Source organism: Mustela nivalis (assembly GCF_964662115.1).
Source record: "Mustela nivalis genome assembly, chromosome: 10".
NCBI classification, from domain to species: Eukaryota; Metazoa; Chordata; class Mammalia; order Carnivora; family Mustelidae; genus Mustela; species Mustela nivalis.
In genome coordinates this window covers 26,168,694-26,193,663 of record NC_139029.1, presented here as the reverse complement: position 1 = coordinate 26,193,663, position 24,970 = coordinate 26,168,694, and the positions used below count along the sequence as shown (strand labels likewise).

General features: G+C 43.8%; 1 protein-coding gene across 4 annotated transcripts in view; it reads right to left on the bottom strand.

Annotated features, from left to right (window-relative positions):
• Positions 1 to 24,963, bottom strand: part of LOC309842554 (protein argonaute-1) — a 38,163-nt gene extending 13,200 nt beyond the window's left edge. Inside the window, exons 1-12 of one of the 4 annotated variants that reach the window (XM_082686872.1) lie at positions 24,645 to 24,963; positions 19,460 to 19,643; positions 15,895 to 16,015; positions 15,286 to 15,467; positions 14,769 to 14,905; positions 14,403 to 14,537; positions 14,165 to 14,252; positions 13,361 to 13,508; positions 9,447 to 9,566; positions 8,962 to 9,084; positions 8,689 to 8,822; positions 4,986 to 5,170 (exon numbers count right to left, since the gene is read on the bottom strand). In XM_082686872.1, coding sequence (XP_082542998.1) covers positions 4,986 to 5,170; positions 8,689 to 8,822; positions 8,962 to 9,084; positions 9,447 to 9,566; positions 13,361 to 13,508; positions 14,165 to 14,252; positions 14,403 to 14,537; positions 14,769 to 14,905; positions 15,286 to 15,467; positions 15,895 to 16,015; positions 19,460 to 19,643; positions 24,645 to 24,669 — 1,582 coding nt within the window. In that variant the 5' untranslated portion in view covers positions 24,670 to 24,963. Of the gene's footprint in view, positions 1 to 4,985; positions 5,171 to 8,688; positions 8,823 to 8,952; positions 9,085 to 9,446; positions 9,567 to 13,360; positions 13,509 to 14,164; positions 14,253 to 14,402; positions 14,538 to 14,768; positions 14,988 to 15,285; positions 15,468 to 15,894; positions 16,016 to 19,459; positions 19,644 to 24,644 lie in introns of all 4 variants that reach the window. The other 3 variants (XM_082686871.1, XM_082686873.1, XM_082686874.1) reach the window with 3 other exon arrangements.
• Positions 24,964 to 24,970: the final 7 nt, after the last annotated feature.

The following is a 24,970-nucleotide window of genomic DNA, read 5'->3' as shown; positions in this document are numbered from 1 at the left end:
ACTTCCAGAGAGGTAAAGAATCTCACCCAGGTGAGCTATCTTCTGCAGCTGCTTTTACCCTGGGTATACATGCTGTTTCTAGGCTTTGCACCAGTAGAGGAGCTGCCAGGGAACAGAGAAAGCAAGAGTCTCTGAAGGAGACAGACTAATTCTAAATGTGAAAGGTTAAAAACATAAATAAAAAAACACATATTTAAAAAAAAAAAACATAGACTAGTATGTTACGATTTGGGGATTTCTTAAACAGGACACAGAAATTACTAGCCATAAAGAAAAAATGTTACACAAATTGGCCTACATTTAAATTTTAAATGTCTGCTCAACAAAGACTCCATTAAGAAAATAAAAAGGCAAACCACAAAGCAGAAAAGATATATATAAGACACATATATTTTAAACAAAAGACTTATAAATCAATTAAAATCAGTCACCTATAAATCAATCAATAAAAAAAGGTACTTAAGGGAAAAGAAAAGGGAAAGACTTGAGTAAAAACTTTACAAAAGAGGCCAGTGAAACAGCCAGCAAACATATAAAAAGATACCCAACTTTATCAATCATCAGAAAAATAAAAGCACAACATAGTATCACTAGATACCACAAAAACAGCTAAAATGAAGAGATAATATCAAGTTTGGTAAGGATATGAAATATCTAGAATTCTCATACACTGATGGTGGAAGTGTAAACTATACATTTAAAATTCCTCCTAGGAGTGCCTGGGTGGATCAGTGGGTTAAGCCTCTGCCTTCCGCTCGGGTCATGATCTCAGGGTCTTGGGATGGAGCCCTGCATTGGGCTCTCTGCTCAGTGGGGAGCCTGCTTCTCCCTCATGATCACTCTCTGTCAAATAAAGAAATAAAATCTCTTTTAAAAAAAAAAATAAATAAATAAAAATTAATTAATAAAAATAAAATTCCTCCTAGAGGACCACCTAGGTGGCTCACTCAGTTAAGCCTCTGCCTTCAGCTCGGGTCATGATCTCAGGGTCCTGGGATCAAGCCCCGCTTCAGGCTCCTTACTCAGCTGGGAGCCTGTTTATCCCTGTCTGCTATTCCCCCACCTATGCACTCTTACTCTCTGATGAACAGAAAAAGTCTTCATAAATAAATAAATAAAATCAGCTGGGAGCCTGCTTATCCCTTTCTGCTATTCCCCCACCTATGCTCTCTTATTCTCTGACAAACAGGAAAAAAAAATCTCTATAAATAAATAAATAAATAAATAAAATTCCTGCTAGATATACAACCAATGGAAATGGGTATATATGTTCAAAGGATACATACAAGAATGTTCACTGAGGCTTTATTTGTAACAATAAAAGCTGGGAACGACACAATTATGACCACTGATGGAAGAATATAAATTGTGTTATATTCATCTAATGGAAAAACTGTAACAAACCACAAATAAACATGGATGAATCTCATAATAAGGATGTTGAGTAAAAGCCAGACACAAAAAAAGTACCTAATAAATGATTCATTTACACAAATTTCAAAGACTATTAAAATGAATCTATGGCATTAGAAGCCAAAATAGTGATTACCATTGATGGGGAGCTGCAGTGACTGGCAGCCTGAGATTGCGGTAATGTTTTGCTTGCAAAAATGGGTACTGTTTATCCTGCTGTGGCATTTTGTAAAAATTCATTCAACTGAACTCTTAGGATTTCTTTATATATGCTACAATAAAAAGTTTACATTAAAAAAAAAAGGATCAATTTAGTGGAGAGGAAGGAGTTAAAAATACTAAGGACAGGATGAGATGTGGTACCAGATCAGAACTGAACAAATGTAACACTGTCCTTCTATACGCGCAGGGCAATCACAATGCAACTAGACCTTGCTTTGGCCTCCAAGAAGGGAAGGTGAGGGTTTTGAGAACAACTGCTACTCTTATCTGCTGGCTTAATTCCTAGGCAATTAATTGTCTTCATTGTCCAAATGGCACATAATCAAAGAACAAAATGTAAGTAGAAGAAACCCAAGGTCCTAATCAAGGTTGTGGCTGGAGAATATAGCATTACTGAGTCCAGGGCAGGGGACAATTCTCTTAGTAATCACTGTCTTCCCCAAGCATGCTGTACTATACTACTCCCCAAGCAAGCCAATACTGGACTCTTCCCTTAATGGAGGGAACTAGAAATGTGAATAATTACTCAAGGCAGTTCTCCTAAGAAGTATCCTTATTTTGCATCCAAGGGCTATCAATAAAGGCCCAGAGGCATGAAGTGGAGGTCAACCAACTTCCCTCCATAAGCAATTACTGAGTATCATGTCAGTGGAAGGCTTTACCTTAAGTTTATATGTGCAGAGGGAAGAAGGTTTCAGAGCAAAATAAGATCTACTACATGCTCAAAATAGTATCAAGGAAGGCAGTAACTGATTAGCAGCCTGATAAAATTTCCAGAGGAATCCAGAAAGATTTATCCTTTAGGTAGGATGAGAGATGGCTTCCAGAAATAAATACACTTAAATTGAGACTTGAGAGAATTTTAAGGGGAACAAGGGGGATAAGAAGAAGAGTAGTTAGATACTCTAGAAAAAGGCAAATGATGTAAACAAAGCCAGAGATTAGAAAGCACAGGCAAGAAATGAGCATTTAGGGCATCTGAGTGGCTCAGCTGGTTAAGCATCTGCCTTCAGTTCAGGTCACGATCCTGGGGTTTGGGGACTGAGTCCCGTATTGGGCTCCCTGCTCCTTGGGAGCCTGCTTCTCCCCTCTGCCTCTCTGTCGCCATCTCTCATGAATAAATAAATAAAGTCTTAAGAAAGAAAGGAAAGAAGGAAGGAAGGAAGGAAGGAAGGAAGGAAGGAAGGAAAAAAGGAGGCATTTAGAGTATCTACTATGTGCCAGGCACTGTGCTAGACGTCGCTTTTTTTTAATGATTTTATTTATTTATTTGACACACAGAGAGAGACACAGCAAGGGAGGGAACATAAGCAGGGGGAGCCAAAGAGGGAGAAGCAGGCTCCTTGTTGAGCAGAGAGCCTGACGCAGGGCTTGATCCCAGGACACTGGGATCATAACCCAAGTGGAAGGCAGACGCCCAATGACTGAGCCACCAGGTGCCCCATAGATGTTGCTTTTTATATAATTAATTCATGAGGCTCAAAAAGGTTAGGTACTTTACCTAAATCAGTTCACTGCCATAGCCAGAATTAAAATCTACTTCTATCTAATTCCAGAACAAGTGATCTTTCCAGTATGTGTGGCAGAGGGAATAGTACAAGATAAAGCTAAAAAGGTTAAACTAAGATCATGGCCCTGAAAATTTTTATCTTGTTAATTCATACCAATGAAGGTTTTTTGGGGGGAGCAGAGTCACAAAAGGTCTCATCCAGTAAATGAAAAACCTTTCTTATTCAAGAAAGATTTAAGAAAAAAGTTAGAATTCAGTTGAGAAGTGTGGGTGGAGAGCAGAGAATAGATCTTAAGACAGTAAAAAAGATGATGATGGAGATGAAGCAAAGAGAAGACAGACTGCCTCCAGAGTTTGGATGAAAGTACCAAGAAGCAATTACGATGTCAAACACAGAAGACATAAAGAGCTTACTGATAAAGAGAGAAGACAAGCTACTAAAGAGATGTCCACCAAAACAAATTATAAGAGCAGAGACTACATCTGTTTAATTCACCAATGTATTTAGAACCTAGCACAGTGTTTGACACACAGTGGGTGATTAATAAATGCTTATAGAAGTGAGAAAGATCAAAGGGACAGGTGGGAACAGGAGAGAGGTCAAGGGTTGGACCAAGATTTAATAATACATTATAATATATATTAATAAGAGGTAATGATATAAACAACTAACATAAATGAAAATTTCACTAGAATGTAAAGATAGAAAAGGCAGGGTATAGAAATCTGGAAAATACCAGGCATATGTGGTAATGACAAAAATAATTAAAGAGAGACAGGAGAAAGTCAAGTGAAGAAAAGTGAGAAAGGTCACAGATGGCTCTCTGCAGGGAAGTTTTGGAGAAAGTTAGAGGTAAGACAGACGAAAGAAGCAAAGGAGTAAGTGGGTGGTGAGGAAGTGGGTCTAGAGAATGTGGAGAACTCATTCAAAATGTATGATGAAGAAAAACAAGAAACAGGAAGACAAAAGCTAAAGGAGATGGCATGACTGTGGTAATGTACTCTTGGATGGGGAATCTAAACATGTTTGAGGATGAAAGGGTATTAAGTCCCAAAAGTGGCAGGATGAGATCGGAACAAAAGCATACATGGGTTGAATAAGGTTAAGAGAAGGGACACCTCTTCTTCTGAAACAGGAGAGGTACTGGGAAAACAGAGTAAAGGAACTGAGCCAGAGATATATAAAGCCATCCCTATTCTTAAAAGCGGGAGAGATCTACTGGGGTGCCTGGGTGGTTCAGTGGGTTAAAGCCTCTGCCTCTGGCTCGGGTCATGGTTCCAGGGTCCTGGGATCGAGCCCTGCATCAGCTCAGCAAGAAGTCTGCTTCCTGCCCACCCCCACCCCCCGCCTGCCTCTCTGCCTACTTGTGATCCTTGTCTGTCAAATAAATAAATAAAATCTTTTAAAAATAAAATAAATAAAAGTGGGAGAGAGAGAAAACTTCTCAGAAAGTCTAAGTCATTCCCAGGCAACAAACCACTTACTGAACCCCCACAAATTCTGCTTGAGTGTGCTACACAATGTCCTGATAGACAACACACTCCTAGGAACAGGAAGGAATCTGGACTGACCTGTATCTGTATCTGGCTCAGCTTACCCTCACATGAAGATCAACACACAGAGGACCCCAGTAAATGTTACTGGGATGGAATGTGAGCAGATAAGCAGGACCTGGGATAACTCAAAGGCTCATACAGGCTAATATTTCTCCTTCAAAATGAATGCTGATATTAAGGAAGAACTCTGGCTAGAGCAAAGAACCCACACTGAGTCCCCCCTCGAGGGAGCTACCCTGAGAAAACTCCTATCTTCATTATCACTGTCCCCAGAGAACTGTACCATACACTGGCGTCTTCCCTGGCAGGATGACGATAATGAGCTGCAGCCCTGAGTAGGTGTTCTTGAGATGCCGGAACATGGGCTCCACGCTGTCTGCCCCCTGCGCATATTTGCAGAAGCAAGGCTGGCCCTGGATGGGCATCCCTGCATCCTTGGAAATCTTCCGTAGCTGGTCTGTGAAGTTCCTGCAGCACAAGTATGGTCATGACAGGAGGCGGTGAGTCCCACTTCAATACCACTGAACAAATGCCACTATCTTAGGTACCTAGGACTAGGACAGCCAATGAGAAATTCTCATAAAAGAGACGGGATTACCGCCAGTGTAAAAAAACAAATTTATAGTTGAGTAGGACAAAAAATCACACTTGCTAAGTATTCAATGGTATAAGCAGAGAGCCAAGGGAGCCCAGAGAAGGGACCTGTGGGAATTCTGAGTCCCCACCTTGTCCCACTCAAGTAGCTGATTCGTGGGCACTAAGTCCATAGCAATAGGCTAATGCCCAAGAGACAGGCCTCTGATCACATTAAAATAAACTCCAACAGTGATCAAAGCACAGGAGGTACTCAGTAAAAATGAGCTCCCTCCTCCCCTACTGATTCTTTTAAGCCTAAGAGCAAATAATTAAACAAGTTTCTTTCCTTTGGCTCTGGGGCTTTACCCTAGGAAAGGAAGACAAAGTTGGAAGAAAGGGTACACATGTAGATTTAAAATATCAAGCTACATACATATGATGATAGATTGAAATGAATAGCAGAAAACTTAACTTGAAAATCCTACATTTAGAGTAAAAGCAACATACAGAGAATAAAGCCAATTACTTAGGGGACATTATATAGTATATAAATACAAATATGATAGATTCAGAAGCCTATATAGTGAGAAAATAACTATTTTTTCACATATTTAGTAAAAAAAAAAAAAGCAAACAGATAAATACAGTATGATACTGTTATGTAAAATTTAAAATCACTTGAGGGGTGCCTTGGTGACATATGTGGTTGAACTCTGACTCTTGGTTTTAGCTGGGTTATGATCTCAGGGTCATGAGATTGAGCCCCACGTTGGGCTCCATGCTCAGCTTGGAGTCTGCTTGGGTTTCTCTCACCGATTCCTTCTGCCCCTTCTCACTTCCCCACTTCCCTACCCCTGAGATGTCTCTCTCTCTAAAATAAATAAATAAATCTTTAAAAATGTTTTAAAATCATTTATATACAGGTACATACAACATAAATTAGATGGAAGGTCATAATATTTCATGATAGTGACTACATTAGAGGGAGGACTGAACTAATACGGAGAATATAAAGGTATCAAACTTAGTAAGTCAAATTTATTAAGTGGGTCTCTACTTCAAAGAAAGTGGTATACCCAATCTTTTCTCTAACACCAAATCACACTTAACTATTGTGTTCTCTGCTGGAGGTCACATGTTGAAAGAAGTCTACAATAGGGAAGATCTTGAAATCTTCTCCTAAAAGGGATACTGTGGAGGTAACAGAACTTCTTTAGCCAAAAGAAAAATTCTAAGGGTTGACCATAGGACTCCCTCATCCATTCTCAATTACCAATTTCTCTACCTCCACAGCCATCTTCACTCCTCCCTCTATCTTAGCAGAAAGGATGCCTTTTCCTGTGCTCTGGATCCCATCCCCTCACTCACACTTAGGAACTTTGCTCTATTTACTTTCCAGTTCCTCAGAGTTCTTATATTCAGCCTCTGTTCACCCTGAACATTCTCCCTGGATAATGTCATCCACTACCATACCCAAAGACTCAGATTTTAATCTTTAGCCCAGAACCAAACATCCAACTGAGTACCACTGACCCAGGTGTACAAGTCATATTCTTACCCTTTGCATCTGGGGAATCACTGGGAGAAGGGAATGTCTGATGAACAGATGCCCAACTCTGAGATTCTAGGTTTATCAGTTTCTGTACCCCAAAACACCCCAAAGGATTTTTTCAAAAGAACTTTGCAGGGAAAAAACACGAGAATGAGAGATGCATACAGAGAATAGAGCTACCAACAAGCTGACCACAGAAAAGCAGAGAGCTGGGAGCCCTTCCGACATTGCTAAGGGCCAGCTCTCTAATGCTAAGCCAAGGCTACGAATAGCCTGATCTAAATGGCGCTAAAATCCCCAAATCCCAGGAAGGGGGACAAGAGGAACTCATTTAAAAGAAACTATTGGGGCGCCTGGGTGGCTCAGTGGGTTAAGCCGCTGCCTTCGGCTCGGGTCATGATCTTGGGGTCCTGGGATCGAGCCCCACATCAGGCTCTCTGCTCAGCAGGAAGCCTGCTCCCACCCCCCCCGCTCTCTCTCTGCCTGTCTCTCTGCCTACTTGTGATCTCTGTCTGTCAAATAAATAAATAAAATCTTAAAAAAAAAAAAAAGGAAAGAAAGAAAAGAAACTATTAAGGATGCCTGGGTGGGTCAGTCATTAAGCATCTGCCTTCGGCTCAGTCATGATCCCAGGGTCCTGGGATTGAGCCCCACATCAAACTCCCTGTTCCATGGGAAGTCTGTTCTCCCTCTCTCACTCCCCCTGCTTGTGTTCCCTTTCTCACTGTGTCTTTGTCAAAATAAATAAATAAAATCTTTAAAAAAATAAACAAAAACATAATAAAATAAACTATTAAGTGTGATGGTGGTAGTTATATATCTATGAGGGGAGAAGGGAGAAAGACAGGTAGGGCAGCCAGAGTCCCTACATTCATCAGGAGCTACTGTAACTAATTCTGATGAAATCCCCAATGCCAGCTGAACCTGCCAGACACATACTCTATTATCCTTGTCAATACCCAAAGTGGTCAGCTCCACCAACTTTTCCTCAGTCTAGGTGTGCACTGACCCTTCGACCCTACTCTAGATCCAAATAAGAAGCAACCACATCAAAAGACTACAGGAAATAGTGAACTATACACTTTAAATGGGTTAATTCTGCGGTACTTGAAATATCTCAATAAAAAAAAAACTGACTTTACTATTCATTCATTCACTGAAGACTATTACTCCCCTAATGTATTCCTTTAAATCATTTGCGATATCATTTTCTTCATTGCTGTCATCTGTCCCTAGCCCCTCAGCCACAGGTAGCTAAGAGGCCCTTACAACTCATGTTCATCTAATTCAGGTCACTTGGACCTGAATGAACAAATTCTGTATATAGGAGAGGAGAGCCCAGAAAACCAGTTGAGCTTTTGTTTCCAATGAGGAATACAAGCTTTGAAGCCTCAGATCTAATTTGATCCCAACTCTGACAACTTCTTGATATGCAAACCTTGTACAAGGTACTCTTTGAGCCTCAGTCTCCTGAAAATGGAAATACCACCACCTACTCACTGTAAAGATGAAATGAGAAAACATAAAATTAAGTAGTGTTGCTGCAACATTATATTCATCACTGTATTATTTACTACCAATGCTAGTAATTCTAACAATAAAATAATTCAGGTCTCCTTTAGGAGATTCATGTCCTAAAATCATCATCTCTGACACAAATACAACTTATAGGAGACTTCTGACCACAGATGGACAGAAAAGGAACAGGCAGAAGTTTGAGCCAGGAAGCACAGGGAAGCAGCGTCAAGAGTCAGAAAGAAGAGACCACAAATCAAATCTTGGCCCTCTGTGGGTAGGGGAAGGTAGGCAGCTCTAGGGTGCTTCCCTCCCTTCCACCCATACATCCAAAACTCCTTACTTGAGCACCTCTTCTCGACACTGCTTTTGGGGTGCGAAGCAGGCGATGGCCCAGACTTTGATCTCAATCCCGTTGTAGAACTGTTTCCCCCGCATGTCCCAGACACCCTGATTAGGTGTGGCAATGGCCCGGTTCTGGGGATAGGCAGAGGGGGCGCCCAGGTGAGCCTCAGTAGAGCCAGGTGAGTAGGGGAGCAAAAGCCCCTGGCTATATAAACCCAATGCCCCTCTCCCATATGCCCCAGAGATGTTGTCTGGCCCTGACCCTGCTCACCCGGCCGCCGTACTGCAAGATGGGCGCCGGCAGCACTCGCCCCGTCACCTCCGTCATGTCATCCTTCACTTTGATCCCAAATTCCTGGATGTAGGGATCTAGGTTGTAGCTGGCATTCTTCATCTGCAAGACAAAAGGAGGGGATCTCAGGAGAGCAGCAGCTTGGCAATACTGCTCACCCTCTGGGTCCCAAGGAGAAAGCCCTGAAGAGCAGCTGGGGCTGGCAAGTAATAGCCCTAAAAAGGGGGGGAAAGTGGAAAACGAAGTAAGTGGGAGTGGATAACACAGGGAAGTAATACAGGAGGGAAAAAGAAATAGGAAGCCAAGTAGCTACAGGGTCAAGAAACAAGAGCAGTCCTATGGAATCCCAGGCAACAAATCCAGACTTTGTGTTCTCCTGAGGATCCTGCCAAGGCAGAGAAGCATCTACCAGGGGCCCCAATGACTGAGCAACCAAGCATACATTTCTCTGCAGCCCTACTGACCAGGCGGCTAATCTCCTCCTGTCTGTCTGGGGCCGACCTAGCTGTAGCCTTTATCATGGTCGAAGTCTGGTTGTCGGTCAACTTCTTAATGCAGCGCTGCCCAGCCACAATGTTACAGACCTGAGGAAACGAGAAGGACAGGTAGCTCTGGCTTGAGTACAGTCCACCCTGTACCCAGAGCCCCACAATAAGGGAAGAGACCTTGGCTGTCAGCCCTGGGAAGGGGATTGCAAAATTTCTTGTGCAGAGACAAGTTAGAAAATATCCATGTACAATACAAAAGGCAATATAGCCACTTTGTCATTAACAGATTATGGAATCCAGAGCCAGATCTAGGCTCAGGCCTCATGTTAACTGGGGAGAACAGTAACAATCCAATACGGTTGTTCAGAGACTAAATAAAATAAAGCACTTAAAGGACCGCATATAGTAAACTCTAGCATAAATTATTATTTACCAAAGGACCCAGTATAGAGCTCTTCTGAATACTAAAAAACTCAATACACACAAACTGGATTCCAAAGGTAGTAGACAGCCCTTCAGTGATGACAAGCAGTCAGATGCTCCCCTGCAATCCACCAGTAGAACTGGAGATGGCTCTTAACTCTTGAGCCCCAGCCTACAGATGATCACTAAGCCCTTGGACTATAGAAATCAGTCTCTATTGGCTGACAGCGTCCTCTATTGGTGTGAGTTCCCACCATGCATTCCTGTTTTGGGACCCAAGAGAACACAGCAGAGATCAGAAAAAAGACTTTCTAGTAGAGTACAAGACTTCCATTCCCCAATATACTATATTCAAGATGCTGTGAATAGGAAGCCTTTTGGCAGTGCAGAGAGAGCCAGCAGGTTGGAAGGACTTGAGTTTGAAGTCCAGCTTTGCCATTTCTAGGTGATATTACCTTGGGCAGGTCTCTTAACTACTCTGAGACTCTGCTTCTTTAATTTCAGTCACAGGATAAAACTCTAGCTGTCTACAAGGTTGTTGTGAGGAGTTACACAAAATGAAATGTATAATTTGTTCACGGAGGGCCAACACTATTTAAGTACTGGTTTTCCTCCTAATTTCCGAAGTTTATTGTGAACAATGGTAGGGAAACCAGGACAGGGTCACCTGCCCTTAAATTCCATATCTCAAAGAATATACAAATTGGTCAATTCAATTAATAAAAATCTAGAATTGTTAAAATTTAGGAGGTTGCCTTCTTAAAAGCACCTTAAAGTTGTTGCACTCTTGACAGATTATTTAAGCTACAGAATCAACATTAGGGAAAAAACTAAAGCAGGGATATGGAGAAACTGGAACCCTGTGTGTTGCTCATGAGAATATGAAATCGTACAGCCACTGTGGAAACAGTATGGTGAATCCTCACGAAGTTAAACACATAATTATGATATGATTCAGTAAATCTACATCTGAGTATGTACTCGAAGTGAAAGCAGGGACTAGAATATCTGTACACCTATATTCATAGCAGCATTATTCATTATAGCTAAAAAAGTGAAATCAACCTAACGTATCCATCAATGAAGGAATGGATTAAAAAATGTGGCATATATGTACCAAAAAATATTACTTAGCCCTGAAAAGGAAAAAAAAATTCTGACACATGATACAATTTAATGAACCTTTAAGACATTATGCTAAGTGGAATATGCCAGTCAAAAAAGGGCATATATTATATAATTTTATTTATATGAAATGTCCAGAACAGACAAATGCACAAAGACAGAAATAGATTAGTGATTACTAAGGGCTGACTGGTGAGAGAAGAAGTGTAAGTGACTACTGATGGATATGGGTTTTCTTCTGGAAATGATGAAATATTTTAGAATTAGATAATAATGATGGTTATACAATTTTAAACATACTCAAAACCACTGAACTATACATTTTAAGAGGGTAAGTTTTATGTATACAAATTATATCTTGATAAAGTTATTCTAAACAGTGATATTTAAAAAAAAAAAAAAACCCACCTGGCTACAATTGCTGACATGATTGGACCCTGCACCTCTCTCTGAAATCATCCCCTACTACTTTTCACCTCATATACTACACACCAGCCACTATGGCCTTATACCTCTTAAAAAAATCCAAGCTCCCTGATGCTTTAGAGAGTTTGTACTTATCATTTACTTCCTGCCTGGAAGGATCTTCCCTCAGGTTAATGAAGGTTGTCTCTAACTCAAAATTTAGGACTCAAATGTCACCTAAAAGAGACCCTCCCTGACCATAACTAAAGTGGCTCTCCAAACCCCTCCTTCCATACTTCTGTCCCCTTTATCTGTTTTATTATTCTGATACCACTTACAGCTATGTCAAAATATCTTATTTATTGTCTATCTCCCCCTTCTAGAATATTACACTCTATGACAGGGACCTTGTCTGTCTTGTTAATCTCTACATTCCCGGCACTTAAAAGAGCAAATAACACACAGCAGGAGCTCAATTAATATTTGAAATAAATAATAAGAAGAATAAAAATATGTCATTATATAAATTAATCACCTTGGAAACTAATGTTTACACAGAAGTAATGTTAATTTGCTAAAAATCTTAGCTTGCAGAAGATATTAACTAAAGCCTATCTACTTAGCTGGGATTGTCTTTGAAAACTCCTGCTTTCACCTCAAGAGAACATACTTTCCGTGCATCAAGGCTTTTTTTTTTTTTTTTTTAAAGATTTTATTTATTTATTTGAGAGAGAGAGATCACAAGTAGGCAGAGAGGCAGGCAGAGAGAAAGGGGGAAGCAGGCTTCCTGTCGAGCAGAGAGCCCAATGCGGGGCTCCATCCCAGGACCCTAAGACCATGACCTGAGCCGAGGGCAGAGGCTTAACCCACTGAGCCACCCAGGTACCCACATCAACAGCTATTAACTAAAGTCAGAGTTCTTAGGTTTGGGGATCTTCTCTTCCCTCTGCCTAATTTCCTCTGGTTAGCTCTAAATTCCCAGAAGCTAATGGAAGGCTTGAGCTTTGGTCCCATCTATTTGACTCTTGCTGTGGAAACAGAGTGAGATGTTATTCTAGGTTAGTGCTCCTCCAATTTTAATGTTCATATGAATCCTCTCTGGATTCTGTTAAAAGATTTTGATTCAACAGTTCTAGGTGGAACCTGAGATTCCACATTTCAAACAAGTCCCACTTGCTTCACATTTCAACAAGTCCCACATTTCAAACAAGTCCCCCAAGTAATATCTGTTGCTATTTGTCTACTGATCACACTTTGAGTAGTACTGGACTAAACAATGAAGAAGTCAGCAGTAGCTTCTCATTACACATTTTGGCTAGTGTATACCAATTCAAATATAGCCCAATGGTTCTGCATTTGTATTTTAGGATTTAAATAGCATTTCTATTCTTGAACTGCAGGCTTCAAAGATCTGTTAAAGCATTAAGATATGATAAATCTTGGGGCTAAAACCTTTTCAAAAGGAACACACTGATCACCACAGTGGTAACAGTGAGTAGGATTCACATCATAACTAACAGATATCTCTATTTTCTGGAAAATAAGGTATACTTGTATCTCTAGATCATTTAGGATCCCCAGCTCCAGATAAGAAAAATCGAAAGTTAAGACAGGATAAGAGAAATAAAAATAAAAATGAATTCAGATATCTGAAATCTCTGTCCTGAATAAACTACTTAGTTATTAAACATAAATACAGCTTTCACCTTACCTGGCAGTCCTAAAAGAACATGATAGCAGGATGGGGAATAACGAAAGAAATTAGCAGGTAAGAATGAGGCCTACAATTCACAAAATGACCTCATACCTCTCAGAACGTCAATTTTCCAAGCTTCAAAATGAGAATGAGAGACTATGAATGGGAGAACACACCTCTGACCACCAGTGTGCAGGTACAATGCTTGTTCTCCAACCCAGCCATTACTTGGCAGCCTCACCTCTAAGGGCAGGTAGGTATGCTTTTGTTCCTGGCCAACTTGCAGGCAGGGCAGGTGGGGATACTTGAGCTGAAGGTTATATTTCTGCTTGAAATACTGTGCCACGGTGCACTCCACAGTCTGTCCACTCTCTAGCTGCAAGGGAAACCTGTTCGGGGGAAGGGAAGGAAGTGTCAGAGTCCAGCACTTAATCCCACCTCTTTAGACTTACAACCACGGGAAGCCCCAGACTTGGCTTCATCCCTATCCAGCCTCTTTGAGCACTGCCATTCACAGGAAAACAGGCAAGACAGGGCTCTGATAGGGAAGACAAAAGATCTGAAAGGCAAGTTCCACAATACTCAAGACCATATCTGACTCATATGCATTTCTAGTGCTGACCATAAAGTCCAACACACAGCAGAGACTCATAGTCGCAGTCTGAGGTCAAGGAGGTAGATAGAATCAATAACAAATTCCCCAAGGTCTAGCCCAGGAGCCCTGACTTCTTTTTCAGAACGAAGAGTAAGTTGTGAAAGATCCTTACATTTACAGAACTGAGGCAGCAGTCAGGGGAATACTCTTGTTCTATAGTAAAGGCCCAAGGAGGAAAGGTAGAGACCAAGAAGGTAAAAATGTCAAGGAGAGTATCAAGGATCTGGGAAGTTTGGAGGATGGATGGCAAACTCCCACAGCTTATCTTTGAAAAAAACGCCTCATCCTCAAGGCTGTTAGGGTTAGGGGAGAGGGACAAGAGTGAAAGAAGTTATGCTGAAATATCAGCCCTCTTCCACTAAGGTACAGCTTAGCAGCCTGTCAACTCACGTCTGATGGCTGGCAGGGCGGCGGGTAACATTACACACACGGTATTTCCTCTTCATCTGTCCACAGTGGGTTACTTCCACCTTTAGCCCTGGAATACACACACTGCTTGTCAGAGTTGGAAAAGGCTGCTCATGCACCCAGGCTTGGCCTCTCCCCTGAATATATCCCAAGGGGATTTCCTTTTAGGACTAAAGACAAAGTGGTGCTGTTTCCCTTCCCCACCTGGTTGGGTCCTCACCTTTGATCTCCTTGGTGAAACGCACACGCTGAGAGTCTGTGAGGGGCTTGGGTTGCTCGTCTATGTTCCTGATGTCTAGCACCTCACACATGAACTCAATCACCGGCTGTGCCTTGTAGAAGGCAGTGGCTGAGACTGTGGGGACAGGGTGGATATAGGATATAGCTCAGCTCAGGTTTGGTCTTTCAGAATAAATGGAGGCACTGCTCTTTACACCCTCTTCCTTATAGGGTATTGGGATGGGGGAGGGGTCCCAGGGCTATAGGGATTAGACTAGGAGTGTGGTTGCAGAGCTGGGAGGGATAAGGCTGGGAGTGTGGTCACTGGACTCAGGGTGCCCCTGGCTCCATAGCTCTCCCCACTCACCGTCAATGTTGAGCATCATCTTCCACATGGCAGGGCGCACAGACTGGTGAAAGCCGAACCAGACCTCGCGCCCACCCCCCAGCGGGTGGTAGTAGCCCTCAGGCGGTGAGAAGAAGGAGCGGCCCACGGGGGTGTACCTGGCAGGGACAGGCAGAGAACTGGTCCCTCGGGCACAGGCCCCCACCCTGTGAGGCATCCTGGGCACGGAGGAGCCCTGGCCTGGAAGGCAGGACACCAGGGCTTTAATTCCAGCTCTGATCCTTGACTAGTTGTATGACTGACCTTGCACAAGTCTATCTTTTCTCTGTCCCGCAGGGACAGATGGGGTGGAGGTCCAAAGATATCTATAAGGGCCAGGGCCAAGGCTTTAAACCACCTAAATATATATGCATACTGTTTGGCATATGTTTTATTTGAAATGCATATTGTGGGACCTTAATAAGTGCTTATTTTCCCCACCTCCCCACATAGCAATTATGCCACCACTAGTTGCCCAGTTACAAACTAAACCCAGTACCTCATGGATGCCAGGTGCCTCATGGCCACATCCAGGGCTTGCACAGACTCCAAGGGAACAGGGATCTGCCCACTGACAAGGGCCTCGTGCAGCATGCGCCAGCTAACAATAGCTAGCCACTTGATGGAGACCTTAAAGATTCGATCCTTCCCTTCCCCAGGGATTGTCACCTCAAAGTCAACCTTCAGAAGAAAGGAGGTGAAGGATTGCCAGTGCTTTCCACACAGTCCAACATTCCTTGCCCTGCCCCAGCTTCCCCCACCACATAAATTTCCCAAGCACTTGCTCCTTAAACTGACAGGGCTAACAATGAAGATTTCAGAGGAAATCCAGACATTTAGTCTCTAGCCACCTTAGCTTAGTACTTCTATCCCTCTCAACTTAGCAGGAAGTCTTTAGGTCTATTTTAAGTCTAACCTCAGTGTTTGGGACAAGGACAGATATACACTGGCTAAATAAACATCAGCATCTACCCATCCCTCACCCTAAAACACACTTTCTCATCATAAAAGATGAGAGGTATTTCTGAACTGCCAGACTCCAAATAGACTTACATGAGTTGTGTACCACCCCAGACCCCTGGCACATCTAGCCTGACTCCCAGCTTACCCGTTCATTGCCAATGGGCAGTGCTGTGACAGTGTAAATGTTCTTCTTTCCATCATACACAGGCTTGCGATCACCAAAGATCTGAGGCTTGAAATGCTGGACCATGTATTCCACCACCTCCCTGTGGGGGATAGAAGCAGCCTATGGAAGCTGAGAGACTACTACTTCAAGCTCTTGGAGGCAATTCGATGTTCAGGTAATGTCCACCCCCTCCTAGCAGCTACTCTAATCTCTACTCTGTGGTAGTGCTTCTCAAATGTTAACTTTCATATGAATCACCTGGAGATTTTATTAAAATGCAGATTCTAATTCAGGTCTAGAGCAAAGTCTGAAATTCTACAGTCTTAATAAGCTATCAAGTGATGCTTCTGGTTCTCAGATCACCAAGGCTCTAAAGAATCTGAAAGAGTAGTACATGTGCCTTCTGGAGGCAGAGTGGGGAGGCAGAGAAGAAAAGGATTCATTCCCAAGGTCTATCTAGAATCAGGAACAGAATCCAGGCTGCTCCAATCCCCAAACTGAGACATAAAAAAGGTAGATGAGGAAAAGGTGTGAATTGAAATAGGAATAAACCGTGGAAGAACCCTATCTCTTCCATCTCTCTGAAGCTCTAAGTCCCACCTCATTATCATCTCTTTCTTGATTTTACTTCCTGTCCTCTGCCCCTAAGATTCCAGAATGTCCATTTATCCTTCAGAATACCATTCCACCCAACAATCTGACCTCTTTACTTTCTAAACCAAAGCTCTTGAATACTATTGGTTTAAAAAAACCCTCAAACTGTATTTGTAAATAACAATAAATACATGGTTTCAATCCTAATTAGGCTTCAGTGCTACCAAGCAATCTTTTCCATGTCCCTGATCAGTACCATCCCTCACAGACTGTGTCAAACTTTCTCCTCTACCCTTTAACTCCAGAACCCGTTTCTACCTCCAATCAAAAATCAACTCTAGGGAAGCCCCAGTGGTTCAGTGGGTTAAGCCTCTGCCTTCGGCTCATGTCATGATCTCAGGGTCATGGGACTGAGACCTGCATGGGGCTCTCTGCTTAGCAGGGAGCCTGCTTCCTCCTCTCTCTCTGCCTGCCTCTCTGCCTACTTGAGATCTCTGTCTGTCAAATGAATAAATTTCAAAAATCTTAAAAAAAAAAAAAAATCAACTCTAATGACTCTAAAAAGAGCACAAGATAGGCAAGGCCACCTTCAAGTTCCCAGACATATGAATAAACATATTTATGTAGGCAGACCTCTTTTCTTTTCTTCTCACACTTGAAATGTCCCCTCCATATGTAATTTTTAAATATATGAAAATGTGTTCAACTTCACTCAATAGAGAAACTCAATTTAAAATTAAACCAAGGGGCGCCTGTGTGGCTCAGTGGGTTAGTCTCTGCCTTCGGCTCAGGTCATGATCCCAGGGTCCTGGAATCGAGCCCCATCGGGATCTCTGCTTAGCAGGGAGCCTGCTTCCCTCTTTCTCTCTGCCTGCCTCTCTGCCTACTTGTGATCTCTGTCTGTCAAATAAATAAAATCTTTAAAAAAATAAAAAATTAAAAAAGAAATAAAATTAAATTAAACCAAGATTGGGGCACCTGGCTCGCTCAGTTGGTAGAGCTGCAACTCTTGATCTCAGGGCTGTAAGTTCAAGCCCCAAGCTGGGCAAAGAACTTACTTTAAAAAATAAGTAAAATTGATCCAAGATATAATTTTCTACATATCAGAATTCCAAAGGTCAAAAAATCCAATACACTGGACTGGTACAGAGGGAAGAGGAACTAATATTCTGATAATGGGAGTATAAATTGGTACAATTTACCTTAAAAAAACAAAACAAAACAAATAAACAAAAAAAAACAACTGGTAGTATCTCCAAATTTTTCAATGTATTATGCCAGCAATTCCACACCTAGGAATTTATCCTATAGATACACTCATATTTCAGTGCAAAAATGTATCTACATTTGATAATATTCAACAGTTTCACTTTTGTAGCAAAAGTTTAGGTTAAAGCTAAGTGTTCCTCCATAGATTTATTAAATAAGTTATAATACATCCATTCAATGGAATATCTATGGAGCTATGTAAAAGACTAAGGCAGGTATACATGATCTGATATATATTGTTCAGTGGAAAAAAGCAAGGTACAAACAAGGCTTACTGGATTCTATATTTTGTGTGTATGGGTTTTTTTGTTTGTTTGTTTTGTTTTGTTTTTTAAAGATTTTATTTATTTATTTGACAGAGAGAGAGATCATAAGTAGGCAGAGACGCAGGCAGAGGGTGGTGGGCGAGGGAAGCGGGCTCCCTTCTGAGCAGAGAGCCTGATGTGGGGCTCGATCCCAGGACCTAGAGATCATGACCTGAGCCAAAGGCAGAGGCTTAACCCACTGAGCCACCCAGGTGCCCTGTGTGTGTGTGTTTTTAAGATTTTATTTATTTATTTGACAGAGATCACAAGTAGGCAGAGAGGCAGGCAGAGAGAGAGGGGGAAGCAGGCTCCCCACTGAGCAGGGCGCCCAATGTGGGGCTTCATCCCAGGACCCTGGGAACATGACCTGAGCCAAAGGCAGATACTTAATCAACGGAGCCACCCCAGGACCCCTATTTTGTGCATTTTAAAAAACATTTTATATACACATATGCTTACATATGCAAACAAAAATATGTGGGAGCATACTCAAGAATGGTAACAATGAATGCCTTTAGAAAAAAGGACTAGGGGACTAAGGACCAGGGTAACAGGAGACATTTTTCACTGCTGCTCTTTTTGTAATATTTTATTTATTTTTACATTGTGCATATGTAGTTTTCAAGTAATAATGAAATAAATTAATTCTGAAAAGAAATATTGCTTCGGGGCACCCAGATGGCTTAGTTGGAAGAGCATCAGACTCTTATTCTCAGGGTTCTAAGTCTGAGCTCCATGCTGGGTAGAGAGATTACTTAAAAATAAAATCTTAAAAAAAAAAAAAGGGAAGAAAGAAAGAAGTATTGCTTTTTCCAAGGCTAATTCCTCCAACTATGTGTCTGTTCTATAATGTCTTTCTGCCTTAGCAATAAGTAGGAACTCATTCCTCTCCCTTCTGCCCAGTACCTTTAATTAGCTTCTTCTCCTGTTTATCTAGGTCTCCTTCTTAAAAACTTTCAGTTCATTCATTCATTTTAACAAGTACTGCAATGCACAATGCACTGTACTTGACTCCTATAAATCCTCTCTAACCAACATAGTCTCTCTCTCTCCCCATGCTTCACTGTCAAGCTATTTAATAAAGGCTATTTGCTCTCACTGTCCTTACCACACTACTTATTCGTCAACTCACTGTAGTTAGATTACTAACTAACCCAATTACTCTGCTGAAATTCCTTTGCAAAAGGCACCAATATCTCTTAATAGCCAAATTCAATGATATTTTTCAGTGTTTACCTTACCTGGAATCTCCTCCTCAAAAACTTCTTTGAATCTGGTGATACCACCCTCTACCAGTTTCCTGGACAGTCTCTGAAGATTCTGAGACTCAGGACAGTAAAGACCCCTGGATTTGGCAGCTTATGTGCATCACTTACCGGTTGACTCTGCGAGGACACTTATCCGGCTTGATATCCACCTCGTAGTGGTAGACGTCAATCTTAGGGATGTCCACCTCAAAGTAATTGGCCAGGAGCTTGATTGGTTTCCCCACAGTACCAATGCCAGGTCGGCGAGGTGCCTGGAACACCTGCTGCAGGGGGGGCAGGTAGGCGCCTGCAGCTACAAGATAAAGAGGCTGGTGAGGGTAGAGTCTAGCAATCTTCATATCATTCTGATCAGAGAAGGCACAAGGCCTCCCGGAACCAAACAGGAGAGTATAAGGGAAGCCTCCTTCCTGCCTACCCAACTCAACTGAGGGGTTCCACAGTTGTCTTCCACTCAGACAACCCACGTTCATTTTTCTCAAACCTCTCTCCAGATAGGAAAATTATCCTTCTTGTCTCTCTTCGATTCATCAAGTGAATACTTAATATGTTTCTATTACATGTTAAGCAGAGGAGCTAAATCTGGCTCCCAATAATAAAACTTTCTTTCTTGTACTAGATTAAGACACCTGCCTCCACCAGGTATCTAACAGACCAAGAATTCTCTTCTCTTCTCTGCCAGCCAGATGCTCACTTCACTTATCACCATCCTGAACATGAAATAGCAACATCATAATGCTCCTCTGCAATGTAAGCAGGAGGAAGATCCAAAGAAGGTCAGGCTAGGGGGATGTGAGGGAGACAATGTTTTAGAACGGATTAAGGCAACTGAATGGCTGAGGTTGGAAAGACATTAAAGTTGAAAAGGCTAAAAAAAATACAGTTTGGAGACAAAAGAAAGGAGAGAGGCTGAAACAGGAAGCTGACAAAGAGGCCACAACTGGAAATCACAGCAGAAAGAGGCTTAATCTAGGAAAGAGGGAAGGCTGGAGTTAGGGCCTGGGAAACATAAAGGTTAGAGTTGGAAGCCTGAGCAAGAAGCAAGGCTGCAACTAGGGAGACAAAGAAGAAAAAGTTCACAAGAAGAAAAAGCTAAGGAATGAAGACAGGCAGAACACAGGAAACTGGACTAAGAATAGGCTAGTGTACAGAACTTGGGAAGGAGAGGCAGCCATTAACATGCTGGAGAAGAATGAGATACTGGCTCTGAGGAGGAGAATAAGGTGCTTTGCACAGGCACAGCTCCTGCCACACAGAGAGCCCAGACAGTAACAGAAGGGATCAGTTTCAAGATAGAGCAGGCCCCTGGGAAAGGGCTAGGGCAGGGCCAGCTTCCACTACTTTCTCCTCTTTTGCCACCAGCTAGATTGCTGCCCCTAGTTTTATTTTCTAGCTTGAGGGGAAAGAGAAGAAAAAGGGACACTGCCTAAGAGAAGCCTCTGTCCATAGCTACTATCGTCATTGCCACTAGAGGACCAGCCCAGGTGGGAGAGACGAATAAACCAGCCCAGAACCTCCCATCATCATAGCTCTGCTTTCACAGTCTGCCAGGCAGGGGGGATGGGGCATATCCTCAGCTGGGGGGTCAGGAAGAGGTCAGAACCATTCTCGGGAGGGGCAAGCTTCCCAGAGCTAAGCTGCTATGTCTCCTTCTAACTACCTGTCAAGCCCAGCCCCACTCTGCAGACAGGGAAATGCAGACAGAAAGGGAGGCTCAGCCTGGGAGTAAAGGGCCATCAAGGACCAAGCTACATAGGGAAGTGAAAGCCTAACTACTAGCACCTGGGTGCCTACCCCAGAAAGAGCTGGACAAAAATTACATATAAGCAATAGATATATGCAAACACATAGTAAGACACATTCCTGTCATACACACCCAAACACACACTTAGACCTAGACAGTTTACCTTTATATATATACCCCTCACCGCCCTAGATGGTGAGTTCTTCAAGAGCAGGGACTGTATCTTGCCTCCTAGCATATAGGAGGTGTCCAACATACAGATATTAAATGAATAAACAAATATCCACAGATATATCATGAAGAACACACATGCATACACAACATTCAAACACCTGCAAACTGCTAAAAAACAATTATACACCCTGCAAAAAATAAACATCCTGGTGGATATAAGAGATACCCTTCCCTTCCCCAAATTTTTACATTCCATTCACCTCCATAGCCTTCCAGGCTGAATAATCATTTGGATTCTTGGGAAAAAAGGCATCCCCTAGAGCTGTGGGCTGGGTGGAAATGATGGGGGATGGGACACTCAAAGGCTTCTCTTCCCCAGACATAGGACTACACATCAAATTCAGCCTTAGGCACCCTCCACTCCAAGGAGGCTTTGGGAAAACAGAAGAACCCCCTTTTCCCCTTCATCCTCAAACTAGGGAAGGCAAAAGGGAGAACCTCTCTCCCATCCCATCCCCCAGCAAGCCTTAGAGCTGTACAGAGTCCTCCCCCTTAGCCCACCCTGCCCCCAGTTTTTAGTCTGAGAAAGGGAGACACTTCCCTTCAAACCCAGACAGGGACAGACGGCCACTTTGTGATGCAGATGAGGGCCCCCTCACGGAGGACAAAGCTTGGGCCTTGGGGGAAAAGGGGCGGGGCCCTTCCTTGCAGACAAAAGCAAGGAGGGAGGGGCCATGAAAAGGACACTCCCCCTCCCCCATCCCTAACCAGCCCTGAGAAGGAAAAGTAACCAAGCTGAAAGGCCTGGCTCAGGGATTCCTTCCCTGCAGTTTTGAGGCCCACATACCTCCTTGAGAGCCAGACTGCCTATTCGAAACACAAACTCAAGGCTGCGTTAGCTGTCCAGTAAGCAAAGACTAAGAAGCCAACCTCTCCTAAAAAAAATTTATCCACACATGAGTATATACAACTATTAAATATCCATACATGTGCTTAACCATTTATGTTCACAATGGAATGTGATTCACTTCATTTACTAAATGTGTACTTTGTGTCAGGGCCTAAAAACTCACTGTTTCCACAGATAAATTAGATATTACCTCTACCCTCCTGAAGCTCCCAATCCAGTATATGTGCTTGGAACACACCTGAGCACAGAAAGCACACATCAGGACATAGCCCAGTAAAGTGAGCACCAGTACCTTTAATTTTGTGTACTGTGTCCTCCAACTTTCAAAAAAATAGTCTTAGCCTGGGAAGGAGGCAGTTATGGGGTCCCTCCATTCACAGCTTCCAGACTGAACTTCAACTATGCCTTCTGATGAGGTAAAGCTGGTCCCACTAGGCTACAGCTGACTCCAGATACCAGGCTCTAGTCCCTTCCCAAGAAGATTATATCTTGCAATAAGAAAAAAAAGTAAATGTCTTCATCACTCCAGAGCCTACTAGGAATTCATCAAAATGAAGTCATTAGCAGTGTAGTATGGGTGCCAGCTCCCAGCAATCCATCTGGACCTCTGTGACCTACTCCTACTCTATCTAGTACACAGGTTGCTCAAATAGTCTCCAGCCTAGAAAACCAGGAGAATTACTAGAATGGAGAAAGAATCCTAAGGGAAGGAGAAACGGTTTTCTGAAGTCAGGTGCTCCCCGCATTCTTCATGAAGTCCTACACAGCCTTTACGAGGTCATTTTTGTTTGGGGGAAATTAGTCACTGAGTACATATAGATCACTAAATGGATGAGCTGAGTAAATTGGTAGGAGCTATCTCTTTGGGGGGATGGGGGGGGAGACGTTGGGGAGGATGGGGGGAGTGTAAGATCAGGCATAAAAAGACAATGATTTTTCCACCAACAATGAAATTCATGTCCCAAAAGAAATGAAATTCTTGTCCTGAATAGAAATCCTATTTCCACCCCTAGAGCAAATGGAAGGAGGTAGTGGGACAAGACCTAAAGGATTCCCAGGTTCAGAATGCTCCTTCCAATCAAAGGGTAAGAGATCTAGGACACAGGAGGTGCCACTATTCCACAGCCCATCCTGGAGACTCTGGTCTTCAGGTAGCCCTACACCAGTCTCTCTGTTCTCATCTCCTTTCACCCTGATTTCCTGTGAATAAGAAGTTAAGGCTATTACCTGGAACTCACCAGGGTGAAAGCTATAAACTCCCCCTCCCCCAAACAACTTATCTGTGACAAAAGGCTAACTTGGCAACCTTGGATCTAATAACAAGGCCCTGACAGTTTCTGGGGAACAAAGAGAAGAGAAAGAAAAGATATCCAGGGGGGGATAGAAGCCACAAAAAATATTAAAGAATAGAAAGAGAGTAGGCCGTCACGTGAGGAGACATTTCAATGGAAAAATCATCGTCTTTGGATTAAAAGGTCCCATCTCTACAAAGTATTGGACCAGAAACGAGGAAGCCAGGCAGACAACCCCTTCCAGGTAAACCTGGTCCTGGCCTTGCTCCTTCAGTAACCAACACCCTTTCTAAGTTCTCTCTTCAGGGGGAGGACACTGCCTTGGTTCCAGTCTTTCCTCATCCAAGGAGCATACGGCGGCACTTTGGCAGTTGCTCTCAACCCGTTCTTGGCAAATTCTGACTGAGGGTTTCCAGGATCAAGTGTAAGAGCCCCAAAGATGGGGAAGGGGACCATTTCTATTTGCACTCTGCCAACTTAACGTTTGAGAGAACGCGCCCCATCAGCGGGCTCCTTTTTCCAAGACAAATCGGGCGGGATGGGGGAGGGGGGGGATTCGGGCAGCCACGCCCCCACCACTTCGGGCTGCCCCTTCCAGCTGCCACCTCCGCGCATGCTCCGGCGCCTCCGCTCCAGCTCCCCAGACTCACGGGGGGGAATCCCGGGACTGGATCCCCACCCACCGCCCCCTGACCCTAGCCCCAGCGTCAGGCCCGGCTGGGGCGGAGCTCACAGCCCAGCTCTGGCGCCTTCTCCCAAGAGACACTAGCCCAGCCCAGCCCCCGCCCCCCGGCATGCAGCAGCACTGGGCCCATCTGTGTCGACCCCCTCCTCTCCTGGACACCTGGAGCCCGCCCCCTGCCACCTGCCGGGCCTCCCCGTAGGCCTCCCGGGATCTCCGGGAGTCCTTACGTACGTTCAGGCCCTTCTCCCAGATTACTTCCCACCTCCAGGAGTGCATACAGCCTCCTTTGATAAACAGCCCCCGTCTTAGGGCTTCCTTCACAAGGTTTCCCCCGGAACTGCATACAGCCCCCCTTCAAACTGGGCCCCCCATCCCATAAGAGCCCCTCTCCTCACTCAGGAAGCCTTTCCTCACTCGGAAATCCTGTTCTTCACGCGGGAGTCCCCCGGTCCTTGGAGCACGCACCGTCCCCCACTCCCGGGGGCCCTTACCTGCTCCCGAGGGTCCCGCTTCCATCCCATATACCCGTGCGGAGGTCAGGCGGCCCGGAGACTGTGGAGTCCAGAGTGAGGGGCCTAGGTACCCCGCACTCTAGCTGCACGGGCTTCCGGGCCGGGCTCGGCACCCCCCCCAAGCCCGGCCGCTCGCGCCGCTGCCCCCGCAGCCTCCGTTGCCGCCGCCGCCGCGGAGCCTGCAGCAGCTCCCCCTGCGAGCGCCCGGCCAGCTGCCAGTGCGCAGGCGCGACCGCCAGGCCCAGGGGGCGGACGGGAACGAGTCAAGCGGGGCGCTCCGACGGCAACAAAGGCCAATGGAGAGG